Source organism: Salmo trutta, chromosome 8 (genome assembly GCF_901001165.1).
Source record: "Salmo trutta chromosome 8, fSalTru1.1, whole genome shotgun sequence".
NCBI classification, from domain to species: domain Eukaryota; kingdom Metazoa; phylum Chordata; class Actinopteri; order Salmoniformes; family Salmonidae; genus Salmo; species Salmo trutta.
The window spans coordinates 39,476,711-39,502,279 of NC_042964.1; the positions used below are offsets into that span (position 1 = coordinate 39,476,711).

At 41.6% G+C, this 25,569-nt stretch overlaps 2 protein-coding genes across 4 annotated transcripts; one reads left to right on the forward strand and one right to left on the reverse strand.

Moving 5' to 3' along the window:
• Positions 1 to 9,304: 9,304 nt before the first annotated feature.
• LOC115198886 (gelsolin) lies at positions 9,305 to 17,750 on the forward strand. Of its 2 annotated transcripts, XM_029761279.1 has the most exons (17): positions 9,305 to 9,381; positions 10,253 to 10,401; positions 11,744 to 11,937; positions 12,107 to 12,261; positions 12,644 to 12,805; positions 13,149 to 13,298; positions 13,464 to 13,553; positions 13,660 to 13,792; positions 13,961 to 14,265; positions 14,543 to 14,676; positions 14,918 to 15,008; positions 15,266 to 15,436; positions 15,787 to 15,961; positions 16,110 to 16,231; positions 16,465 to 16,542; positions 16,776 to 16,836; positions 16,975 to 17,750. In XM_029761279.1, the coding sequence occupies exons 3-17, from the start codon at positions 11,745 to 11,747 to the stop codon at positions 17,142 to 17,144; spliced, it is 2,190 nt and encodes a 729-aa protein (XP_029617139.1). In that variant the 5' UTR covers positions 9,305 to 9,381; positions 10,253 to 10,401; position 11,744; the 3' UTR covers positions 17,145 to 17,750. The 2 variants fall into 2 exon arrangements, with proteins under 2 accessions (XP_029617139.1, XP_029617140.1); XM_029761280.1 differs by lacking the exon at positions 10,253 to 10,401 and having other exon boundaries at positions 9,308 to 9,381.
• LOC115198887 (transcription termination factor 1-like) lies at positions 17,700 to 22,784 on the reverse strand. Of its 2 annotated transcripts, XM_029761281.1 has the most exons (9): positions 22,542 to 22,784; positions 22,208 to 22,358; positions 21,969 to 22,047; positions 21,608 to 21,732; positions 21,024 to 21,219; positions 20,815 to 20,907; positions 20,431 to 20,496; positions 20,104 to 20,189; positions 17,700 to 18,151 (listed from the first exon to the last, which is right to left on the reverse strand). In XM_029761281.1, exons 3-9 carry the CDS (start codon positions 21,995 to 21,997, stop codon positions 17,988 to 17,990), a joined length of 759 nt encoding a protein of 252 aa, XP_029617141.1. In that variant the 5' UTR covers positions 21,998 to 22,047; positions 22,208 to 22,358; positions 22,542 to 22,784; the 3' UTR covers positions 17,700 to 17,987. The 2 variants fall into 2 exon arrangements, 1 of the variants encoding a protein (XP_029617141.1); XR_003879311.1 differs by lacking the exon at positions 22,542 to 22,784 and having other exon boundaries at positions 20,815 to 20,934; positions 22,208 to 22,507.
• Positions 22,785 to 25,569: the final 2,785 nt, after the last annotated feature.

The window sequence follows — 25,569 nt, forward strand, 5'->3', positions numbered from 1 at the left end:
GCCTCCTGGGCCATATGCAGTGTTCCTTACTGAGTTCCCTGAATTCCTATCGGATCTTGTAGTCATAGCAGATAATATTCTAATTTTTGGTGACTTTAACATTCACTTGGAAAAGTCCACAGACCCACTCCAAAAGGCTTTCGGAGCCATCATCGACTCAGTGGGTTTTGTCCAACATGTCTCTGGACCTACTCACTGCCACAGTCATGCTCTGGACCTAGTTTTGTCCCATGGAATAAATGTTGTGGATCTTAATGTTTTTCCTCATAATCCTGGATTATCGGACCACCATTTTATTGCGTTTACAATTGCAACAAATAATCTGCTCAGACCCCAACCAAGGAAGATTAAAAGTCGTGCTATAAATTCTCAGACAACCCAAAGATTCCTTGATGCCCTTCCAGACTCCCTCTGCCTACCCAAGGACGTCAGAGGACAAGAATCAGTTAACCACCTAACCGAGGAACTCAATTTAACCTTGCGCAATACCCTAGATGCAGTTGCACCCCTAAAAATTAAAAACATCTGTCATAAGAAACTAACTCCCTGGTATACAGAAAATACACGAGCTCTGAAGCAAGCTTCCAGAAAATTGGAACGGAAATGGCGCCACACTAAACTGGAAGTCTTCCGACTAGCTTGGAAAGACAGTACCGTGCAGTATCGAAGAGCCCTCACTGCTGCACGATCATCCTATTTTTCCAACTTAATTGAGGAAAATAAGAACAATCCGAAATTTCTTTTTGACACTGTCGCAAAGTTAACTAAAAAGCAGCATTCGCAAATGGAGGATGGCTTTCACTTCAGCAGTAATAAATTTATGAACTTCTTTGAGGAAAAGATCATGATCATTAGAAAGCAAATTACGGACTCCTCTTTAAATCTGGGTATTCCTCCAGGGCTCCATTGTCCTGAGTCTGCACAACTCTGCCAGGACCTAGGATCAAGGGAGATACTAAAGTGTTTTAGTACTATATCTCTTGACATAATGATGAAAATAATCATGGCCTCCAAACCCTCAAGCTGCATACTGGACCCTATTCCAACTAAACTACTGAAAGAGCTGCTTCCTGTGCTTGGCCCTCCTATGTTGAACATAATAAACGGCTCTCTATCCACCGGATGTGTACCAAGCTCACTAAAAGTGGCAGTAATAAAGCCTCTCTTGAAAAAGCCGAATCTTGACCCAGAAATTATAAAAAACTATCGGCCTATATCGAATCTTCCATTCCTCTCAAAAATTTTAGAAAAAGTTGTTGCGCAGCAACTCACTGCCTTCCTGAAGACAAACAATGTATACGAAACGCTTCAGTCTGGTTTTAGACCCCATCATAGCACTGAGACTGCACTTGTGAAGGTGGTAAATGACCTTTTAATGACGTCAGACCGAGGCTCTGCATCTGTCCTCATGCTCCTAGATCTTAGTGCCGCTTTTGATACCATCGATCACCACATTCTTTTGGAGAGATTGGAAACCCAAATTGGTCTACATGGACAAGTTCTGGCCTGGTTTAGATCTTATCTGTCGGAAAGATATCAGTTTGTCTCTGTGAATGGTTCGTCCTCTGACAAATCAATTGTAAATTTCGGTGTTCCTCAAGGTTCCGTTCTAGGACCACTATTGTTTTCACTATATATTTTACCTCTTGGGGATGTCATTCGAAAACATAATGTTAAATTTCACTGCTATGCGGACGACACACAGCTGTACATTTCAATGAAACATGGTGAAGCCCCAAAATTGCCCTCGCTAGAAGCCTGTGTTTCAGACATAAGGAAGTGGATGGCTGCAAATGTTCTACTTTTAAACTCGGACAAAACAGAGATGCTTGTCCTAGGTCCCAAGAAACAAAGAGATCTTCTGTTGAATCTGACAATTAATCTGGATGGTTGTACAGTCGTCTCAAATAAAACTGTGAAGGACCTCGGCGTTACTCTGGACCCTGATCTCTCTTTTGAAGAACATATCAAGACTGCTTCAAGGACAGCTTTTTTCCATCTACGTAACATTGCAAAAATCAGAAACTTTCTGTCCAAAAATTACGCAGAAAAATTAATCCATGCTTTTGTTACTTCTAGGCTCGACTACTGCAATGCTCTACTTTCCGGCTACCCGGATAAAGCACTAAACAAACTTCAGTTAGTGCTAAATACGGCTGCTAGAATCCTGACTAGAACCAAAAAATTTGATCATATTACTCCAGTGCTAGCCTCCCTACACTGGCTTCCTGTTAAGGCAAGGGCTGATTTCAAGGTTTTACTGCTAACCTACAAAGCATTACATGGGCTTGCTCCTACCTATCTTTCCGATTTGGTCCTGCCGTACATACCTACACGTACGCTACGGTCACAAGACGCAGGCCTCCTAATTGTCCCTAGAATTTCTAAGCAAACGGCTGGAGGTAGGGCTTTCTCCTATAGAGCTCCATTTTTATGGAATGGTCTGCCTACCCATGTGAGAGATGCAGACTCAGTCTCAACCTTTAAGTCTTTACTGAAGACTTATCTCTTCAGTAGGTCCTATGATTAAGTATAGTCTGGCCCAGGAGTGTGAAGGTGAACGGAAAGGCTGGAGCAACGAACCGCCCTTGCTGTCTCTGCCTTGTCGGTTCCCCTCTTCCCACTGGGATTCTCTGCCTCTAACCCTTTTACAGGGGCTGAGTCACTGACTTACTGGTGTTCTTCCTTGCCGTCCATGGGAGGGGTGCGTCACTTGAGTAGGTTGAGCCACTGACGTGGTCTTCCTGTCTGGGTTGGCGCCCCCCCCTTGGGTTGTGCCGTGGCGGAGATCTTTGTGGGCTATACTCGGCCTTGTCTTCGGACGGTAAGTTGGTGGTTGTAGATATCCCTCTAGTGGTGTGGGGGCTGTGCTTTGGCAAAGTGGGTGGGGTTATATCCTGCCTGTTTGGCCCTGTCCGGGGGTATCATCGGATGGGGCCACAGTGTCTTCTGATCCCTCCTGTCTCAGCCTCCAGTATTTATGCTGCAGTAGTTTATGTGTCGGGGGGCTACATCTGGAGTATTCTCTTGTCTTATCCGGTGTCCTGTGTGAATGTAAATATGCTCTCTCTAATTCTCTCTTTCTCTCTTTCTTTCTTTCTCTCGGAGGACCTGAGCCCTAGGACCATGCCTCAGGACTACCTGGCATGATGACTCCTTCCTGTCCCCAGTCCACCTGGCCATGCTGCTGCTCCAGTTTCAACTGTTCTGCCTGCGGCTACGGAACCCTGACCTGTTCACCGGACGTGCTTGTTGCACCCTCGACAATTACTATGATTATTATTATTTGACCATGCTGGTCATTTACGAACATTTTAACATCTTGACCATGTTCTGTTATAATATCCACCCGGCACAGCCAGAAGAGGACTGGCCACCCCTCATAGCCTGGTTCCTCTCTAGGTTTCTTCCTAGGTTTTTGGCCTTTCTCAGAAGTTTTTCCTAGGGAGTTTTTCCCAGCCACCGTGCTTCTTTCACATGCATTGCTTGCTGTTTGGGGTTTTAGGCTGGGTTTCTGTACAGCACTTTGAGATTTCAGCTGATGTACGAAGGGCTATATAAATAAATTTGATTTGATTTTGATTTGTGTGTGTGTGTCTATGCTTGTGTAGAATTGTGTGTGTGTGTGTGTGTGTGTCACAGGAGTTTGGTGTCACCTTAATAGGGGAGGACAGGATCGTGGTGGTGGCTGAAGCGGAATTAGTGGAATGGTATCAAATAGATCAATACGGTCGGAATGGTTCATGCTGCGGGCGGGCAGTGGGTGGTCAGACAACTTCAGGATGAAAATGTTTTAGTCCAGCCAGCAGAGGCTCACGTTACACAGCCGGCTTGCACACCTGCTTCTAACAGTGGTGGCAAAAACAATGATCCGATGTGATTGAGTTTATGTGACCATTTATGTGATGGATGATAAAATGATCAAATCCTATAGGAGTCCAATAAGACTGGTTCCAAAATCTGACAGGATTTGTATATTGGTATCTTGTATTGGAATCGTATAGGATAAAATCCTATAGGATAGAATGGTAAAGAGTCCAATAGGACTGGTACCAAAATCTGATAGGATTGTTCTGTTGGTTTCTTGTAGATGAAATCCTATAGGATATAATCCCATAGGAGTCCAATAGGACTAGTTCCAAAATCTGAGAGGATTTTTCTATTGGTCATACTGCAAATGAACTTGCATCCTTGAATCCCTCCCATATTGTGGTGGTGTGTTGAATAGGTTGAGAGGTGTGCGTAGGTAAAGATATGGAGATTGTGCTCCGGTTAAAGGCCTTCCCACACTGTACGTCGGATTCAGTCTATTACGATTATTACATGTCACACTGTGTGATGTTACCAAATTAAAATCATAATATCAACTGGGCCAGATTGTACAATTCTTCATTGCTGAGACTTCCTTGCTAGTTGAGATTTCACTAGTAATGTCTGCAGTTTTCGGTTTGACTATTTGTTTCAAGTGTATTAGTCTATAAATAAATCTCTTTGCCAAAATTAGTCATCTCTCCCATGTCTTATTCGACTAGTAGTTGTTCTGAAATGTTTATTGCTTGCCTACATTTTACTCCCTCTGTTTAGTATAACACACATACATTAATTATTCATTTTGGTTGCCTATCCTGACGTGAAGCTTGTTCTATAGAAAGTATGTGACTGATGTGTGCCACAGAAAGTATTTGACTGTCGTGACAAAATTAAGGAAATTAGAAGGGGGGGGGGATTTCGCCCAAAATTCCCCTCCCCCTTTCTGTCTTGGGACTGCAAGGCCTGGCACACTTCATAATCATTTTGGTAGCTCATGTTGACCGGTAGTGTGTGCCACAGAAAACCAAATTCAAGTATAAATAAACATTTATTTTAGAAGCATTTTGTAATGTTTAAGAAAATAAAGATAATACGCAAATATTAGCACACAAAAACATGTAAATACAATCTTTATAATCCACAACTGTGATGCTGATAATATACAGCATGTTTTTCATAGCAGTGTAGCCATATCACCTTATAGTCAGAAGAAGAATAAGTGTATGTGGTATGCGTTGGATTTTGGACAAGCCAAAGTGATGGAAAATACATCAGTTCATTCTGTCTTTATTGTATATCATGATATCTGTGAGGCAAGACAATACCATATCTTATGTTTAAAAAGACAAACCAAACCTGTTGTATCATTTGAGGTTAACTACATTTAGAAATAAGGACAGGGGAGAATAAATAGGATCAGGGGAGAATCAATGTAACTTTAGCAAATCAAATTTATTTTTAAGTTATCAATTTGTACAATATGTGCTGAAACCATAAAATAATGTTATGGTAAATGTTGTATTTCATGATGGAATCTACCATATTCTAAAATGTAACATATACAGTATATTATATGCCATATGACAAGTAGAAAACTGCTACCTAACCTGTTCACTGCTAGAGTCAAAGCACAACAAACATATGTTTTTATTATAAACAGAGCAACAGGTAGAAGAAGTGTATTCCTAGTACAAAAGTAAATCAGTATCAAAGGGCTTTTTGAATAAGTGGCTATTGAATCAGCATTTACAAACAGCAAGGGACTTTGCAGTTATGATGCCTGCAGCTCAACTCATTCAACCAATTAGGTAACAGTACACAGCGAAGTCTTGGTGATTGTCCACTCAACCCTTAAAGAGAAGACAACTTCAAGAATGCCGCAATTGTAGATCACAGAGAAAGAACAACAGTACAGCACTATCCAGGCCGAGAGGTATTAAGGAGCTGGTCATTTTCTGGCCTTGTAGACTAGAATTAGAATCCTGAACATAATGTGAGCTGCAATAGGGAGCCCGACCTGGGTGCAAATCAGTGGAGGGGAATCTGAGAAAGAAGGCAGTCCAGCAGGGTGTGAGTTGAAGTAGTCAAATCTGGAGCTGACAAGGCTCTGACTTAGCATCTTGGGGGCATCGCTGGATGGTGTAGCGGAAGAAGCCGAACGTACAGGTTAGGGCTGGAATGTAAATGACGTGATCATCTCGGATGATCTAACATCTGAGAATGGGCAGGCATTCCCTCGGATGAAGAGCATCGCTGTCTTGCTGATTATGTGCTGTCATCCAGGTGGAAATGTCACCTCCATATATGATGTAGGAAAATAGATAAGTTGAGTGTCCTGTGAATAAGTTTATGTATATGTACATGTGTGTATATCTTGGTATATATTTTAATTTCTATTATTATCATTATTGTGTTTTGTGGTTGAGGGGTGGGGGGAGGTTGATGGAGATGGTGGAGGTGCTGGGGCTGTCCTATTGAGGGCGAAGGGACCTATTGGGGAGGGGATTCTTCATGGAGGCACATTCAGTCATAGTTTTGTTTATCATATTATTACATTTTTTTCTTATAATAGAGAAAAAAATAACAGTTAACTGATTATGGATATGTACTCATGTTGACATAAACTCAGCAAAAAAAAACTGCATTTATTTTCAGCAAACTTAACATGTGTAAATATTTGTATGAACATGAGATTCAACAACTGAGACATAAACTGAACAAGTTCCACAGACATGTGACTAACAGAAATGGAATAATGTGTCCCTGAACAAAGGGGGGTCAAAATCAAAAGTAACAGTCAGTATCTGGTGTGGCCACCAGCTGCATTAAGTACTGCAGTGCATCTCCTCCTCATGGACTGCACCAGATTTACCAGTTCTTGCTGTGAGATGTTACCCCACTCTTCCACCAAGGCACCTGCAAGTTCCCGGACATTTCTGAGGGGAATGGTCCTAGCCCTCGCCGTCCGATTCAACAGGTCCCAGACGTGATGAATGGGATTGAGATCCGGGCTCTTCACTGGCCATGGCAGAACACTGACATTTCTGTCTTACAGGAAATCCTGCACAGAACGAGCAGTATGGCTGGTGGCATTGTCATGCTGGAGGGTCATGTCAGGATGAGCCTGCAGGAAGGGTACCACATGAGGGAGGAGGATGTCTTCGGACAGTCTGAGCACTGATGGAGGGATTGTGCATTCCTGGTGTAACACGGGCAGTTGTTGTTGCCATCCTGTACCTGTCCCGCAGGTGTGATGTTCCGATCCTGTGCAGGTGTTGTTACACGTGGTCTGCCACTGCGAGGACGATCAGCTGTCCGTCCTGTCTCCCTGTAGCGCTGTCTTAGGCGTCTCACAGTACGGACATTGCAATTTATTGCCTTGCCCACATCTGCAGTCCTCATGCCTCCTTGCAGCATGCCTAAGGCACGTTCACGCAGATGAGCAGGGACCCTGGGCATCTTTCTTTTGGTGTTTTTCAGAGTCAGTAGAAAGGCCTCTTTAGTGTCCTAAGTTTTCATAACTGTGACCTTAATTGCCTACCGTCTGTAAGCTGTTAGTGTCTTAACGACCGTTCCACAGGTGCATGTTCATTAATTGTTTATGGTTCACTGAACAAGTATTGGAAACAGAGTTTAAAGCCTTTACAATCAAGATCTGTGAAGTTATTTGGATTTTTACGAATTATCTTTGAAAGACAGGGTCCTGAAAAAGGGACGTTTCTTTTTTTGCTGAGTTTATATTTGAACTTTCTTTTTTGCCCGGAGTACAACTTTTTTATTTATTATTATTATTATTATTATTACTACTGTACCTACATTCTTCAAAACTAAAACAGAAAAGGTGTTTAAAAAAAATGTAGGAAAAGCCATAAGAAGGAAAAGCATGATGGGATGGAGGATTGAGGGATGGGTAGAGAGAACAGTACAGGGCTCTGAAAACTATTATTGCTGAAATAACCACTTCCTTTTGTGACTAGAGTCTTATACTTCCCGTGGCACACATCAGAGGACATGATAGGTCACCAAATGATTCTGAAAAGTGCAAGGCCTTGCAGTCCCAAGATAGAAGTGGGGAGGATTTCTACTGAAATTCTTCTAATTTCCTTAATTTTGTCACTAGAGCCAAATACTTTCTATAGAACAAAATTCACGTCAGGATAGGCAACCGAAATTAATAATTAATGTATGTGTTATACTAAACATACAGTTGAAGTCGGAAGTTTACATACACCTTAGCCAAATACATTTGTTTTTCACAATTCCTGATATTTAATCTTAGTAAAAATTCCCTGTCTTAGGTCAGTTAGGATCAGTGGCAGTTTTAGACCATTTCAACTGGGGGGGGGCCAAGCTGGGGCCAGTTGTACTGTTAGAGGGGCCAGTTACATTAGACGTTATTGTTGTCATATCGTTTTCTTCACTGCATTGCAGGCAATTGCAGGCAAAAGACCATGTTCATAATCATTAGTGTTCCGCGTTGCTACTGTCTAATAATGGATGTAAAAAATAAAACGATAGCAAAAAATAGTTATGTAAAAATGATTTCATACTCCACATTTAAGGGGGCCACAAGGGGGTCCAAAATTGTTGCCACAGGGGCTTTAACTTCCTGACTGATGTCTTGAGATGTTGCTTCAATATATCCACATAGTTTTCCTACCTCATGAAGCCATCTATTTTGTGAAGTACACCAGTCCCTCCTGCAGCAAAGCAACCCCACAACATGATTCTGCCACCCCTGTGCTTCACGGTTGGGATGGTGTTCTTCGGCTTGCAAGCCTCCCTCTTGGCTGATTTCTTATGATTGTCCCATGATGTTAAGCAAAGAGGCACTGGGTTGGAAGGTAGGCCTTGAAATACATCCATAAGAGCGTCTGCTAAATGACGTAAACGTAAATGTAGGTACACCTCCAATTGACTACAATTATTTCAATTAGCCTATCAGAAGCTTCTAAAGCCATGACATCATTATCTGGAATTGTCCAAGCTGTTTAAATGCACAGTCAATTTAGTGTATGTAAACTTCTGACCCACTGGAATTGTGATACAGTGAATTATAAGTGAAATAATCTGTCTGTAAACAATTGTTGGAAAAATGACTTGTGTCATGCACAAAGTAGATGTCCTAACCGACTTGCCAAAGCTATAGTTTGTTATCAAGTAATTTGTGGAGTGGTTGAAAAACGATGTTTAATGACTCCAACCTAAGTGTATGTAAACTTCTGACTTCTGTACATGTAGGCAAGCAGTAAACATTTCAGAACAACTACTAGTCGAATAAGACATGGGAGAGATTGCGAATTTTGGCAGAGATTTATTTATAGACTAATACACTTGAAACAAATAGCCAAACCGAAAACTGCAGAAATTACTAGTGAAATCTCAACTAGCAAGCAAGTCTCAGCAATGAAGAATTTAGTGTGTGCGCGTTCACGCGAAGGGTTGCAGATTGCTGGCAGGGGGGAGATTTTCTGCACAACACCTGCCTACGCAATGAAACGTTGACCTACAATTAAGATTTTTTTTTACTGGAAGGCTAGCCAACTATCTAGTACACACATCGGATACGAGGTTGGTGTCTATTTTTTTAGATCAAAATTAAACTGATATATTGTAATTTAACAAAATAGTAAGGTGGAAAATAACTGGCTTCCGTATGCCGATAATACGGGACCTATTGTTTTGCTAAACGGTTTATCAAAAAGTTGATTGTAGGCCTAGTAGTATTTCCACTGAAATGTCAAACATGCTAATTGCTAACCCGTTAGCAAACATTTTTACGACCCCAATAATCTCAAAACATTGATGGCTTGATCACAAGATAACACTGTTGAAGGTAATATATTTCTGAAACGCTGCTGAATAGCCGATAATACGGGGTGCTCCACTATAGGATTTACTTTTGGATTCAGGATTTTTTAAATTGAAATCCTATCAGATTTTGGAACCAGTCCTATTGGACTCCAATAAGATACAATCTGATCTGATAGATCTTTCTTTTGGATTCTAATATAATTGTTTTATTGGAATACTATAGGATTATTTTATTTTTTACTAGGGATAGCGGTCTCAGTCACCAGATCTCAACCCAATTAAACACTTATGGGAGATTCTGGAGCAGCGTTTTCCTCCACCATCAACAAAACACCAAATTGTGGAAGAATGGTGTAACATCCCTCCAATAGAGGTCCAGACACTTGTAGAATGTATGCCAAGTGCATTGAAGCTATCGGGTCATCGGCTGCATTTACACCTGAAGCACAAATCTGATCTTTATTCACAAATTTTGACCAATCAGATCAACTCTGAAAAACATATTTTGTGATTGGTTTTAAATACCGATTAGTGGGGAAAATATCAGAACTGGGCTGTCTAAACGCAGCCATGGTGGCCCAATGACCTATTAAGACGATTTATGTTGGCGTTTCCTTTATTTTGGCAGTTACCTGTACCTGGTGTAGAAGGGAGTCGCCCATACAGTCATTTTATCCAGCACATCTACGGAAGCGCGGTGTCACTTTATCGCAGAGCAACCTCTTGATACCAGCGGCTAACGACAAGCATAATCGTTTATTTATTATTGCACACCAGGTAGGCTACTTTGTTTTTAATTAAGATTTGCGTTGACATTAAACGTTTACAACTTTAGAATCGCTTATGTTCTCCAATTCTCTTGATTGCCTTCCTCATTGAAAGTCAAAAACAACAATGATATGTCGTTGTGGATTTTTGTTTTTGTTAAAACAAAATTAAGATGTTCTAATAGGATGTTGAATAAATGTTAATTTAAATTGTATACAGTTGTTCTCTACATTAGAAAATATTTCTTAATTGAATTCCTTCTCAAATGTTAATTTATGCGATGTTGGGTAGTCACTCCCTCAGGTATTACCTTCTCTCATGATTAATGACTCCCTTGCACAATAATCATGAGAGGTTTCTTGGGCAGTTTATAAACTGCAAGATAAGCCTTAGTCATGATATAGGGCCAGTTTCCTGGACAAAGATGAAGTTTAGTCCTGGACTAAGAAGGGTCTTCAATGGAGATTCTCCATTTTAAAGTGTTTTTCAGTCCAGGACTAGGCTTAATCTGTGTCCATTAGTTTTTTGAAAAGTGTAAAAGTAAAGTAGGTTAACCCACAAAGGCTATAACTAGTATCTGTTAATTAAACCAGGGCAAAATAATGTTTTATCAGCTGACATGACAACATCATCCATGCAGAAGGTTGTTTTATTGTAGGAGGGGGAAAATATTGCCTGATGACTCATACTGAATTTAATTTGACTGCTCTATTGGTCATCATGGAGAAGAAATGTTAGTGGGTGAGGCATTTGGCTGGAGCGAGGCAGATTGGTAGCCAGGCAAGAAAAAAATGTTTGCCAGCTGAAACAATGGGCCAGTGTTTTGCATGGCAGGGTGCCCCGGTTGGGTGGAGATTTCACTTAAGGACCAATGGAATGGTCTAAAATGTTTAAACTCCACCCACCTGGGGCACCGGGCCATGCAAAACGAACTCACTCACCCCTCTTTGTTTTTGGGAGGGGACTAGCCGAGTGTATCGTGTGGGGGAGGATAATGGAGAAAGCCCTTGGGCAAGATGAGGCTAATGCTACTGATTGGCTGGAGATATGAGAGCACTCCCTCATCTCTTTCTCTGCTCAGACAAGTTATTTGCAAATAAAGGTTAAATAAATAATATTAACATTTGTGAGCGAGTGGTGAAATCAAAACCGGTATCAACATTAGAGAACATCTCTGGTTTAACTGCTGTGTCTTTCCACAGACCTTATTTGAACTATTAACTGACTCATGATCCCTAACTCTATCAGTCCGGAGTGGAATGTTAGCACAAAACACGTCTGGATTCCAGTCTATCCTAGGGACAGGTATCAAAGTTTATTGGCAAGTTTTTCCTGCCCCATATCTTTATAGCATGGCGTACCACCCTGAGTTTAAGAGGGCCGGGAAGAAGTCTGGCCTCCAGGTGTGGAGAGTTGAGAGTCTGGACCTGGTGGCCGTGCCAGAGAGTCTGCACGGCGGGTTCTACTCAGGGGACGCATACCTTGTTCTTAATACCATCAAGCAACGTTCTGGGCATCTACAGTATGACCTTCACTTCTGGCAAGGTAAAACCTGATCTGGTCGAATAGACTGTATTTCTTGAAATGCTGTACAGTGTTTGTACATTTCAGCCCACTGATATGTGCTTATGCACTTTTAAAATTGAAATTCATTCCATTATTTGTGAAAATAATGTTTGAAATGTGACCCATCATTATTTCTCTGGTCCTGCAGGAGATGACTGTACACAAGATGAGAGTGGAGCAGCAGCCATTTTTACCATCCAAATGGATGACTACCTGGGTGGCAAACCTATTCAGTACCGTGAGGTGCAGGGTTACGAGTCAAGAACATTTTCAGGCTACTTCAAAACGGGACTGAAGTACATGGTAATGTTTAAAAACAAGTTAAAAGAAACAAAGGAAGTCACACAGTCTGCTCCCAACAATTTAATGGGTAAATCAACATTTTTGGCACACAGTCTCTTCAGTGTTCACAGTACCTTCTACGCAAAAAGGAACTGTGTACTGGGTAGAAGGTACTGTGGACCAAAACGTTGGTTTACCTGTTAAATTGTTGGGAGCATACTGTATGTATAGAGTATGCGATAATGTATTTATTTTTACACAGTTTACTATTCCGTTAATCAGCACCTCCACCATCATTTTGGGGTGATGTTGAAAGACATTCAATAAGTTTGTTAAATGTATTTGCTTATCTCAAGAACTCCTCCACTTATCTTATTGATTATCTTCCCAATCTTTACCTTAGAAAGGGGGTGTGGCTTCAGGGTTCAAGCACGTGGTGTCCAATGAGGTTAAGGTGCAGCGTGTGCTCCAGGTCAGGGGTCGGCGTGTGGTTCGAGCCACAGAGGTAGCAGTCAGTTGGGACAGCTTCAACCAGGGAGACATTTTTATCCTCGACCTGGGCAACGTGAGTTCACTGAAATCTATAAGAGTTTCTACAGCAACCTATCTACAGTATGTACAAATCAAGGAAACATATACTGATTTAATTTAGTGAAATTATTTGCAAATTTTAGTGGAATTGTCTTTGTACAATGCAGGCTAAAACTGTATAGTCATTGCTCATGTTAGTAAGCTGTTACTGTAAGTAATCTTTGAAACCAATACTGTTTTGGTCATGAATAATGTAAAAGATCATTTGTATACTTGGTAATTTGTATGCTTTAACATCGTCAACAGGCAGAGGAGTTAGAGCCACAGTAGTACACTTGGTCCACTGTACTGATAATCTTCACTCATCTGTATTACAGGAGATTTATCAATGGTGTGGTTCCAAGGCCAATAACTTTGAGAAGCTGAAGGCCACTCAGGTGTCAAAGGATATCCGTGACAATGAACGATGTGGGCGGGCTGAGTTGTACGTATGTGACGAGGGGGCAGAATGTAAGAAGATGCTGGAGGTGAGTCTTTCAATGAGGAGAAAGGGACGGAAAAAATAGTTCATTCCTATACACTTCAAATCATGCAATTGTTTATATGCTCCCAATAAGCATCTATAGTTAGTTACCTTTTAACATAATGGTGATCATTTGCTGTGAGATGCCTGACTCGTGGTCTCGTTCCAGATTCTTGGACCCAAACCCGAGTTGCCTGAGGCAAATGCAGATGACACAAATACAGATGTGTCCAATAGGAAGCTGGCAAAATTATACAAGGTCAGATCCATTTTCGAATTAAACAATTGAATCGTTAAATATGTAATAAGCAGTTTTTGAGCATACCTTCAAATACTAATATTAAATTGAAATGTTTTTCCAAAAGGTGTCTAATGCCAGTGGGGATATGGGCATTGATATGGTAGCATCGGAGAACCCGTTTTCACAGAATGCCCTGGAGTCAAGTGACTGCTTTATCTTGGACAATGGCCCCAATGGCATGATCTTTGTCTGGAAAGGTATTGGTTTCTTCTCAGCAGCTGGTCTCTGACTTCTTTTGACTGTAAAACCCCAAGCTTTAATCTTCCCTTAGATTAGACACTATTTTTGAATACTGTTATGCCTGGAAGTCACTTAGTTCTTCTGCCTTTGCAGTTTAATCATGAGTTTATTTGGAATAAAAACAGGAAAGGATGCTAACAAAGAGGAGAGAAGTGCGGTGATGAGTGCTGCCGAACAGTTTATCACAAAGATGGGCTACCCGAAACACACCCAGGTCCAGATCCTACCTGAGAATGGGGAGACCCCTCTGTTCAAGCAGTTCTTCAAAATCTGGCGTGACGCGGACCATACAGTGGGGTTGGGAACCGCCTACGTGTCCAACAAAATCGCCAAGATCAAGAAGGTTCCCTTCGATGCCTCCACTCTCCATCACTCGGGCGCCATGGCGGCTCAGCATGGGATGGTGGACGAGGGGAATGGAGAGAAGCAGGTTTTTTGGCAGGGATTCTGGGGTTTTCTCAGTAAACACCATATAGTATGATGGTAGTTACCCTTAAATGTTGTGTTTCAAGGTTTAGGGTAGTCATGTGTCCTTAGTAAAGGGATACAGCCCCTAAGGGTTACGACTGTGGGCCTGCACACCCACCAAAAAGGTGTCACAATCTCACAAATAAGCTTTTGAGAAAAGAGCTGCAAGGGGTGTTAGCTTTTTTCCCATTCATGGACAACTACTAGTAAGAGCTGCGTTTACCTGTTAACCTCCGTAGATCTGGCGTATTGAGGGAGCTGACAAGGTGCCTGTGGAGCCCTCCACTTATGGACGATTCTATGGGGGAGACAGCTACATCATCCTCTACAACTACCAGCATGGAGGGCGTAACGGACAGGTCATCTACATGTGGTAAAGACAATGGAGAATATCCTTCTGGAAGCGACAGCAGGAAGCTTTGTGTGTTATTACATAGTCTTACAGCAAAAACTGCTAGCGTCCTTCTATCGTTACAGTAGGCTTCATCATTTATGAGCACCAGGGCTTTTGTTACATACTGTATTAGACACATCTAAAACAACTATATACTGTATGATATAACCTAAGCATAAATGTATGTTAATAGCACTTGAAAAGTACTCCTTTTTCACAGGCAAGGAGTGGATTCTAGCCAGGATGAAATAGGCGCCTCGGCCATCTTGGCTGCTCAGCTGGATGACGAGTTGGGAGGAGGGGCAGTACAGGTGACTGGATCGTTTTGATTTATCACAGTCTGCCCCGGATAATACAGTCCAGGTCATTTTTAATCAAGATGCACTGGATTACAGAATTGAACAATATTAGTCAGTAGACGCTGGATCTATATGAATACGTTTCCATGGTCATGGATATCAACAGGGTCAGAGTATTGGTCTGTAAAATGAAATGGAAATGAGGGAAGGTTAGGTTTAAAGCCAGGTATCTGACTCACTCTGATTTGTCTGTTTATACCGTAATGAAGGTGCGGGTGATTCAGGGTAAGGAGCCCGCCCACCTCATGAGTCTTTTCGGGGGGCAGCCAATGGTAGTGCACCAGGGTGGTACCTCCAGAGAGGGTGGCCAGGCCCAGGCTGCAGACACACAGCTGTTCCAGGTGAGGTCCAACCCTGCTGGCTGCACACGTGCCGTAGAGGTGAGTAACAGGAGATGGAAGGTGAGGTGGGAAAAGCTCAATAAAGGATGTTTTGTATGTATATCTATTTGGTTATTTTTTGGGTGTATTCACTACAATCCAAACGGACACAAACAAGCCGAAATGGGGAAGGGTTATCTGAACATGTCCAATAAGAAAGGCATCACAAATTGTCTTTGCTATAGTGTACACTAATACACCCCAGTAGATAGTGGAGTAGCCAGCCATTGTGATGTATGGTTGGTTTGTTGGTGACGCTGACTACAGTCCATTTGCTACTGCAGAACTGTAGTTAGTACTTCCAGTGGACAGTATTTTAACTGCCTCCTTTCTTCCTCTTTCCACTCAAGGTTGATGTTGCTGCCTCAAATCTGAACTCCAACGATGTCTTTGTGCTGGTGACCCCGGCATCCTCCTTCATATGGGTGGGAAAGGGGACAAGTGACAGTGAGAAGCATGGAGCTCAAAAGCTAAGTGACCTTCTAGGGGTCTCGGCCTCAGAGCTGGCCGAGGGTGAAGAAGCAGGTGCGTTTTCCTGTCAGCAGTCAAATTCACTAGGAAATGTTTAGCCAATAGCCACAGAATGTTACTTATGAGGATACAAGACAAAGCTTTTCCAACCGCTCCGCCTTCTTCCAGATCCACAATTGTATGTATGTGTTTGTGTGTCAAGATGACTTTTGGGATGCTCTGGGAGGTAAAGCGGACTACCGTACCTCAGCCAGACTGAAAAACAAAATGGACGTTCATCCACCACGCCTGTTTGCCTGCTCCAACAAAACTGGCCAGTTCGTTGTGAGTCTGCCCTGTTATAACTGTAGTATAGCACTTTCCAACTTACTTTGCTGCATTCCTGTTTACATGTTTGACATGATTTGAATATCCATTTGGACAAATTCAGTTTCTTCTGCTAATGAAATAGCCTTTGATCCACATTTTATACATAAGTGTGGGAAACCATTTCCATGTCCTCCTGAATGTGCACTGACCTGGCCCGTTGTCAAAATGCCACAATACTATTTCCACAGATTGAAGAGGTGCCTGGGGAGATGACACAAGAAGACCTGGCCCCAGATGATGTCATGCTCTTGGACACCTGGGAACAGGTGACTAGTAGAGGGATTGTCAAGGTGCAACCAGGGCCAAGTTCAGCAGCCGAACGTTGTAGAAATGCCATGAATAGAAAAAACGCAATTCCTTATTCCACATGTCAGAGGGGCATGTATGTTCTACATAGCATATTTCGATCTGAACGTTCCACCCTGCTGAACGTGCCTCAGGTTTTTTGCTAATAATGCACACCTATTGATTCGCTTAACACTTTCCATGTACCCTTCAGATATTTGTTTGGATCGGAGGTGAAGCTCATGCGGAGGAGAAGGCAGAGGGTATAGCCTCAGGTAAGCAATGGTGGTTTCAAAACAAGATCACATAATTACCTGATAAAAGTGCTGATGGGAACTTAAATGTGCCGTTTCATTAAATTAATTGTTCTTTCTTTCCTCACTGCTCCTGCCTATTTCCTGTTCTGTGGTCAGCCATTCGTTACATAGAGACAGACCCTACCAAGCGGGACAGCAGTACGCCCATAGTGAAGTTACAGCAAGGTCATGAGCCTCCCACGTTCACTGGCTGGTTCTTGGGCTGGGATCATGAGTACTGGAGCAGTAATCCCATGGAACGGGCCATGGTTGGGCTCCGTGTCTGAACCACTCCAGGGTGAGGTTTTCCCTAGGGGCAACTTCACCCAAAGCCTCTACTTGACTCATTTGTGCAACTAACTAGGTATCCCCTTTCAACTGTTAGACTGCCCCTGGATACCAATTTGTAATGGATAATATACTCTCTACACTATTGCTGATTTGATCTTACGGTTTTCTTCAAGTGAGAATCTTCATGTAATTTCCTTTTCTTACACTAACACTGTTAGCCCATGTTTTTTAGCAGTATATTACTACATTTGCAATAAATGGGACAAGTTTTCTTGCTTCTGTACCATGCAGAGTTCAGATATTCCTGTTTGAGAATCTTGTGCAGACTGGGTTTCCATGTCTATCAAACATGCTGACGGTGGACGGAAAAGCTTCAACAAAGCACAACTGGAAGCAGTCAAATACATTCACATAACTAAATACAATGTATGATGCCCGACACAGTTATCAGCTCTGTTAATTGTAGTCAATAGCTAAGAGGCTTTGGTTTAGTGATTTTCATGAAAACATGCTCGCAATGGATGAAGACCGGCCAATCAAGGCCGAGCAACTTGAAGTCAGGAGACATTTATTCTCAAAAATAAAATGGGATTCTATAAAAATGTCACCTGTCAGATTTTACAAACATAATACAACTCATCTGAGTATTCACCAGATGCATTAAATCATTATAGGGGTGATGACACTAACGTCTTACAGAAAACTAAATGAACATTTAACTTCAAATAAGTTGATCATTAACCACCTCCATGAACGAGCTGAAACCTTAATTGTGAGACAGAGGGGCACACAGCTACCCCCAGTGGGGCCTTAAGCCAGGTCCACGTGCTTTGTTTTCATCAGCTGTTCTGAACCTCGCTGTAGTAGTCACCGTCCTCATTATCAAAGAGCAGGAAGAGCTCTTGAGGATCATTTCTGGACACCACCTCTCCTGATTTGATCAGAACTTTGAGGCGCTCTTCAAAATTGGGGAGAACTCTACTGTTGAGGAAGTCAATAATCTCTGAAAAGAAAATGCATAGAAATAAAATCTGTAAACGGTTCCCTAGTCCCTATATAGTGTGCTATTTTTGACCGGGGCCCATGGTCAAAAGGAGTGCACTTTATAGGGAATAGGTGTGATTTGGGACTAGATCAAAGCTCTCTTCCCCAAAGCACCGTTCTATTTAAATAGTACGGTCAAGGGGGACCTAGTGACATTTCTTCTCCCTTTATGTCGTCACTGATCCTATTGATTCACAACTATTCTAATGAAATGCTAAAAACCTAGCGACTGACAATATTGGGTAGTCGCCTGGGGTTGTACAGTGGTCTAAGCCGCTGCCTCAGGCTCACAGGCACTGTGTACTACCGCTGTGAGCATGGGTTTGAATCTGACCCAGTCCTCTAGCGCTCTCTCTATTTCTATCCAATAAACAAGAAATACAAAAGGAGTGGGACTGCCCAACTCGTTAACCTCTTACATCTAGATGTTCCGCTAGCGGAACGTCTGCTCCAATATCCAATGATGGGCGTGGCGCGAAATACAAATTCCTCTAAAATCCGAAAACATTTTTCAAACATATGACTATTTTACAGCTATTTAAAGACAAGACTCTCGTTAATCTAACCACACTGTCCGATTTCAAAAAGGCTTTACAGCGAAAGAAAAACATTAGATTATGTCAACAGAGTACCCAGCCAGAAATAATCAGACACCCATTTTTCAAGCTAGCATATAATGTCACAAAAACTCAGAAGACAGCTAAATGCAGCACTAACCTTTGATGATCTTCATCAGATGACACACCTAGGACATTATGTTATACAATACATGCATGTCTGTTCAATCAAGTTCATATTTATATCAAAAAACAGCTTTTTACATTAGCATGTGACGTTCAGAACTAGCATACCCCCCGCAAACTTCCGGGGAATTTACTAACAATTTGCTAAATTACTCACGATAAATGTTCACAAAAAGCATAACAATTATTTTAAGAATTATAGATACAGAACTCCTCTATGCACTCGATATGTCCGATTTTAAAATAGCTTTTCGGATGAAGCACATTTTGCAATATTCTAAGTACATAGCCCAGCCATCACGGGCTAGCTATTTAGACACCCGGCAAGTTTAGCCTTCACCAAAATCAGATTTACTATAAGAAAAATGGTCTTACCTTTCCTGTTCTTCGTCAGAATGCACTCCCAGGAATTCTACTTCAATAACAAATGTAGGTTTGGTCCCAAATAATCCATCATTATGTTCCATCAGCGACGTTTTGTTCGTGAGTTCTAGACACTATCAGAATGGTAAATCACGGTCGTGCGCATGGCGCAGAACGTGACAAAAAATGTCTAAATATTCCATTACCGTACTTCGAAGCATGTCAACCGCTGTTTAAAATCAATTTTTATGCAATTTATCTCGTAGAAAAGCGTTAATATTCCGACCGGGAATCTGCGTGTCTGTAAACAGAGGGAAAAACAGAAAGGCGGGGCCGACCAGTGCCCACGCCTAAGCCCTTTGTCCTCTGATACACCACTTAGCAAAAGCGCTCGTGTGTTTCAGCCAGGTCTTTGAATTACGTCATTCAGGTTTTTCCCGGGCTCTGAGAGCCCATTGGAGCCGTAGGAAGTGTCACGTAACAGCAGAGATCCTTTGTAATAGATAGAGATGACAAAGAAGGGGAAGAAATGGCCAGACAGGGTACTTCCTGTACAGAATCTTCTCACGTTTTGGCCTGCCAAATGAGTTCTGTTATACTCACAGACACCATTCAAACAGTTTTAGAAACTTTGGAGTGTTTTCTATCCAAAGCTAATAATTATATGCATATTCTAGTTTCTGAGCAGGACTAATAATCAGATTAAATCGGGTACGTTTTTTATCCAGCCGTGAAAATACTGCCCCCTAGCCATAAGAGGTTAAAGTAAGAGGATAGTGTTTGTATGAGAGTAGCTTACACCTACCACAGCAGGACATGCTCTGCCACAACGGAACGTTGGCTACCTTTAGCCTGTAGTAGTGTGCCTGTACATAGCGCGGCGTAACATCCCTTAAAAATTACACAAATGTTAGCATTACATCACACTGACATGCACGGTTGCATTCCACACTCCTAGAAGATGGAACACATTTGTAAAGGCTTTGTCATGCATTGATCTAATTCAATGACATCTCAGCGTTGTATTGAGAGACTTGAAAATGCAAAAAGTTAATACTGACACAATGCAAACCTCCCTCAGTCCATGACACATTGTCTAAAAAAATCATGTTTAATAACAACAACCTCTTACCCAATTGTGTGAGCAATTTCTTCCCAGTCGATATCTGCAAAATCTTCCACCTGCATTGCATTCAAGCTGAAAAGGTCAAAAATGACATGAATCAAGATTCACCATGCAACAGTTTCACATGCAGATATCAGGACCAAAAGTCTACCTACATTTACCATGCAACAGTTTCACATGCAGATATCAGGACCAAAAGTCTACCTACATTTACCATGCAACAGTTTCACATGCAGATATCAGGACCAAAGTCTACCTTTTGTCCTGTGTATCAGGACAGTGCAGAAAGGTCCAGGGTAACATCACTAGACCGTGCTAATACATCTTAAACAAAGAATCAAAAAAACAGATTCACCATCACACAGACTGAATGGAAATCAACACACTTACACTTTGATCAAATCCACTTTGCCCTGTAATGATTTCGTGCCTCCACTGAATACTGGTTGTCCATATGCCATTTTGTGCTTCAAAACACCCAACCTGGAAAAGTTGTATCAAAGATACAGCCTTAAAAGACAAAAGTTCTGAATCAATGAGAACGGTTCAATGAGAACGGTTTCATTTTGTAACAGCTACCCCTGAAACTCCTTGCCCACCATTTTATTCGACACTGGGACCAGTGGCGCTTTTCAACCGTCTGGCACACATCTGTCCAGGGAATGTTGTTGTACAGTTTGTCTTTCCTGATGGTGGCCGGTCCACTGCCAGGCTCTGCCTGTCCCACCAGGTGCTTCCGCACAGCTTCCATTAGTCTTCTCAGTTCTTCCTCGGTCCACGCACCTTTGTTTGTGGCTGAGAAATACACACCAAACAAAGCGGGAACATTGCCCCACATCAAACACAAACAACCATTTCCCCAAAAGATGAGTGGAGCAGGATGTCCAGCAAGGATGTCAGAGTCAATATATTAAAGCTGTAATCTGTACTTGGTGAAACTGCCACATTTGTTTGGGATATTACAACAAAGTTGTTACCTCAAACATCAGTTATTTTCCTTCGGCCATCATTGCACGCGTGGTAGAACTGCAGAATATGTACTGTGATTATATTTTTTACCATGATGCTGGACATTCCTCTCTTCCGTTTCATCAACAAGACAAAAACAATAACTAAGGCGCTGGGGGCGAACAGTGGCGATGAGTCAGTCACCTTATGCGGATTCAAGTTCCCAATGACTTACACATTTGAGCAAAACGTTTCTCTAGGGCCGATTCGCTTCGGCCAGTCAACGCTGAGATCGTCGCCCACTTGTTGCCGTGCAACGTCTGCAGTTTTTTCAAAGTGTGAAGTTCTTCTTCGGTGAACCTTCGGTAAGGAAATCAAGGAAATAAGCATTCAAAGTGCCTCAATGTCTGCAAATATTAGCAAACCATAAAGTGGTTCATATCAGAACAGCACAGTTGTGAACACTAATTGAAGAAAATGTAAATTCAATATTACTATACTTTCGTACACTGTATTTAGAGGCAACATAACGTAAGCCGTCATAGCTGTTTATGACCGTGAGGGTCATTTCCTTATAGTAACTAGCCCCGTCTTACCTGCCCTTGTAGTTGCTGCCATCAAACATTTTCCTCCCACGTATATAGATTTGATGCCAAGACCTGGGTATTCCTTCAGCTGGAACAGGTTAGGAAGACGTGAGATCAGTTTTCTGAGAAATTCCATAGCATACTTTTTTGGCCACTGTAGACAATGCTGAAGAACAGGGATGTTATGGGGATAAAACTTGTGTCATAAAGTTTTCTAATCGAAGGAACCTGGCTACAAGATGACACACCTATTCTTTCATGGAATCTGTGCTGACACTTCAACTTCTTGGAAGAGCTTAAAGGCACTCTGAATCCCAGTGACAGCCAGGAAGTCGTTGACGTTACTCATGAGTCGTTCGTTCTCCTGCGCATTGAATCTTCCACTTCTAAGGGAAAGTCCTGGGAACAACAGAAGATTCCACATGGGCTTAACTGATTGGGTCTAAATGATAAAATATATGATAATACAATCAGTCACATCTCTAAACACAGTAACAGCTTACATATCATTGCTACAATGTTACATAATGCTGCGATAAACTCAAAAATATTGAACCATGAGTGACTGAAGAATAAGCTTACCTTGTCTTCGGAATTCCTTGAATCGATCAAGATCATACTTTATCATCTTATGGATCTGGTCAACCGACTTTGACTCAACATTGGGAATGAACTCTGAGATCCTTCAGAGCCTGCCAGTCGTCCACACTGTAGCATAGTGAGGGGAGAAAATCCTTAACGTGATGTCTAAACACACCGCTGAGTCGACAGAGCAGGAGAGACATGCCTTCCTCTCTCCACAGGAAGAGGTTCCAGATGAAATTCTGGTACACAGCATTCACAAAATGTCTGGTTTTCACCAGCAAATGCTACTGGGCGACTCCACAGTAACAGAGTGATGTGGGGACTCAATTTTCACTTTAAAATGCATGTCAAACAAGTTAACAAGTTCCACAGAAAATGTTACAAACATACATTTACTTGAAAAACAGTGCCGATTCAAAGTTTGGTAACAGAATGAGGGTTTGTGCAGCTGGTGCACTCATTCTGTAACCAATATTTGCATCTGCACTGTTCTACAAGTAGCTTAAATGTGTGTTTATAAAATATTCAGTGGAAATGGTTAAAAGTCATTGTTGTGCCTAGAGTTGTATGGATTGTTTAACTTTGCAACCATTGGTTTTTGTTGGGCATACATAATAATTATTGTGGATTAGCCCTACTGTCAATGGTTGTGTTCATTTGGGAAATCTCTTTCAAAACATGCTAGATTCACACTTCAATACAAGTGAACCAGGTCTCCTACTCACCTCAGAGTTTCTTCATTTAGGCAGGGTTTGTTGTGTTGGGTCCCTGTCTCAACCATGGTTGAATGGGCACCCTCTGTCTCACCGTTTGTTCCAGCATCACGAGTCCTGTTGTCATTTGGAACAGTTAAATCCAAAACATCTGCTGCAGAGTGGACACTGTCCATTCCCTTGTCTGACTCTCTGCTGTGGTTTTTCTTTCTCCCACTGCCCTCCACTGCTGCAGACTCTCCATCCGTTTTTGGTCTCTTTGACTTCAATTTTCTTTCAGTTTGTTCTTCTATACCTGGAAGGTCTGCTTTATCTGGACAATCGTTCAGTTCACTCTGTGTTTTTTCTTCTTTCGTTTCCTTTTTTTTTTTACCTTCTCCAGATTTGTACCTCTTGACCATTTCAGGGTGCAGTTCTATGTTTTCTGGATCATCTGCTGTTCTTGTAACTGTCCGACAGCTTTCCGCTCCCTCCTCAAGTTCTGTTTGTCTGTTCTTGTGGTTCTTCTTACTCTTTCTGGCCTCATCTGGCGCAGTTACAGCTGAAACATCGACTGCAGCCTTTGAGAGGACACTGTCTATCACACATTCTGGCTCAATGTCATTATGTTCTCTCTTTTTCTTCCGGCTATTCATATTATTCTCATCAGCAATCACTAAATCCGCTCGCCCCTGATGCGTTTGAAGAATCTTTGACTTTTTCTTTGTTTTCCCTCCAGTTTGTGCCTCAGGATCTGGTACCTTCATTTCATCTTGAATAACATTTTGCTGCTTCTCTTCATTTCCTTTTTTAAGTTTCTTCCTCTCTTCCTCCACCACTTCCAGCTCAGTCACTGTTCGCGCTTTATGTTCAGGTTCTTGACCTCTTTTCTCGACTGTCAACTGGTGACCATCCTTTTGATTATGCACAATTGCCGGTTCTTCTGGTCCCTGTTCAGATAGTGCTTTAGTCTTTTTCTTCTTGGCTTTTATGGATTTCTCGACTGTATCAGGTGCCACTGATGAGATTAATTCAGGAGTGTCTTCAAATCTAAGAGGGGATATTCGACATATCTCAAGCACTATGGGATTCTCATTTGCCCCGTTTGGTGGATGTTGAAGTCCCCAGCATGGTGGCTACAGAATAACCTGTTTTCTCTATCTGTAACAGAAAGACAATATTAATGTCTTTCCATTGTTTCCTAAAATGTGACAGCATGGATAGGCATGAACTTGAACTACCAGCTATGTAACGTTAACTAGCTACCATAATTCGATTAGCAAAATACGTGCATATTAAAACACAAGTTCACTTTTTCGTACATACGCGCACAAGTGTGATCAATGTTGGGATAACTAGCTAGCTAGTGATAGTTCATCCAAATAGACTAGCTAGCTGTGTAAATCAAATATGATAAAACTCTTAAAGAAAAATAAAATTCACCAGGTTGAACAAGTGGGGAAAGTAACACCGTAACTTATTTGGTGACAAAGCTACATAGCCGGAAATGTAAATCTCTTCTTTGGTGTTAGCAATGTATGCGTGTGTGACTGACCAAAGCTAAGCTACTGCCACTCTGGTGGATGTACTATAGAAATATAACATATTGAACGAATTTGGAACATCTAACCCTGGCAATCTGACTGGTAAACTACACTCGCAATGGTTGCCTGCCTGGTATTCGGATCATGAGTCTCCCATCATTTGTGTCATTTCCAACAATTAGGATTTGTAGGTCTACATTAATATTCCCGCTATGCAGTTGTGGAAAAAGTACCCAATTGTCACACTTGAGTAAAATTATAGATACCTTAATATTAAGTTACTCAAGTGAAAGTCAGCCAGTAAAATACTACTGGAGTAAAAGTATTTGGTTTTAGATATACTCAAGTATCAAAAGGAAATGTAATTGCTGAAATATACTTAAGTATCAAAAGTAACATTTTATATCAATTAAATTCCTTATAACTAACTTTTACTTCACTTCATTCCTAAAGAAAATATTTTACTCCATACATTTTCCCTGACAACCAAAAGTTATTATTAAGGTATCTATACTTTTACTCAACTGTGACAATTGGGTACTTTTCCCACAACTGCATAAGTTCATGCCTATCCATGCTGTCACATTTAGGAAACAATGGAGAAAATTAACAATTATGCAAAGCAGATGGCACAATTTCCTTTTAATTTAATTTTTAATTTCCAGGGGCACACTCCAACACTGACATTATTTACAAAAGATGCATTTGTGTTTAGTGTGTCAGCCAGACCAGAGGCAGTAGGGATGACCATGTGTTCTCTTGTTAAACTTATGAATTTGACAATTTTCC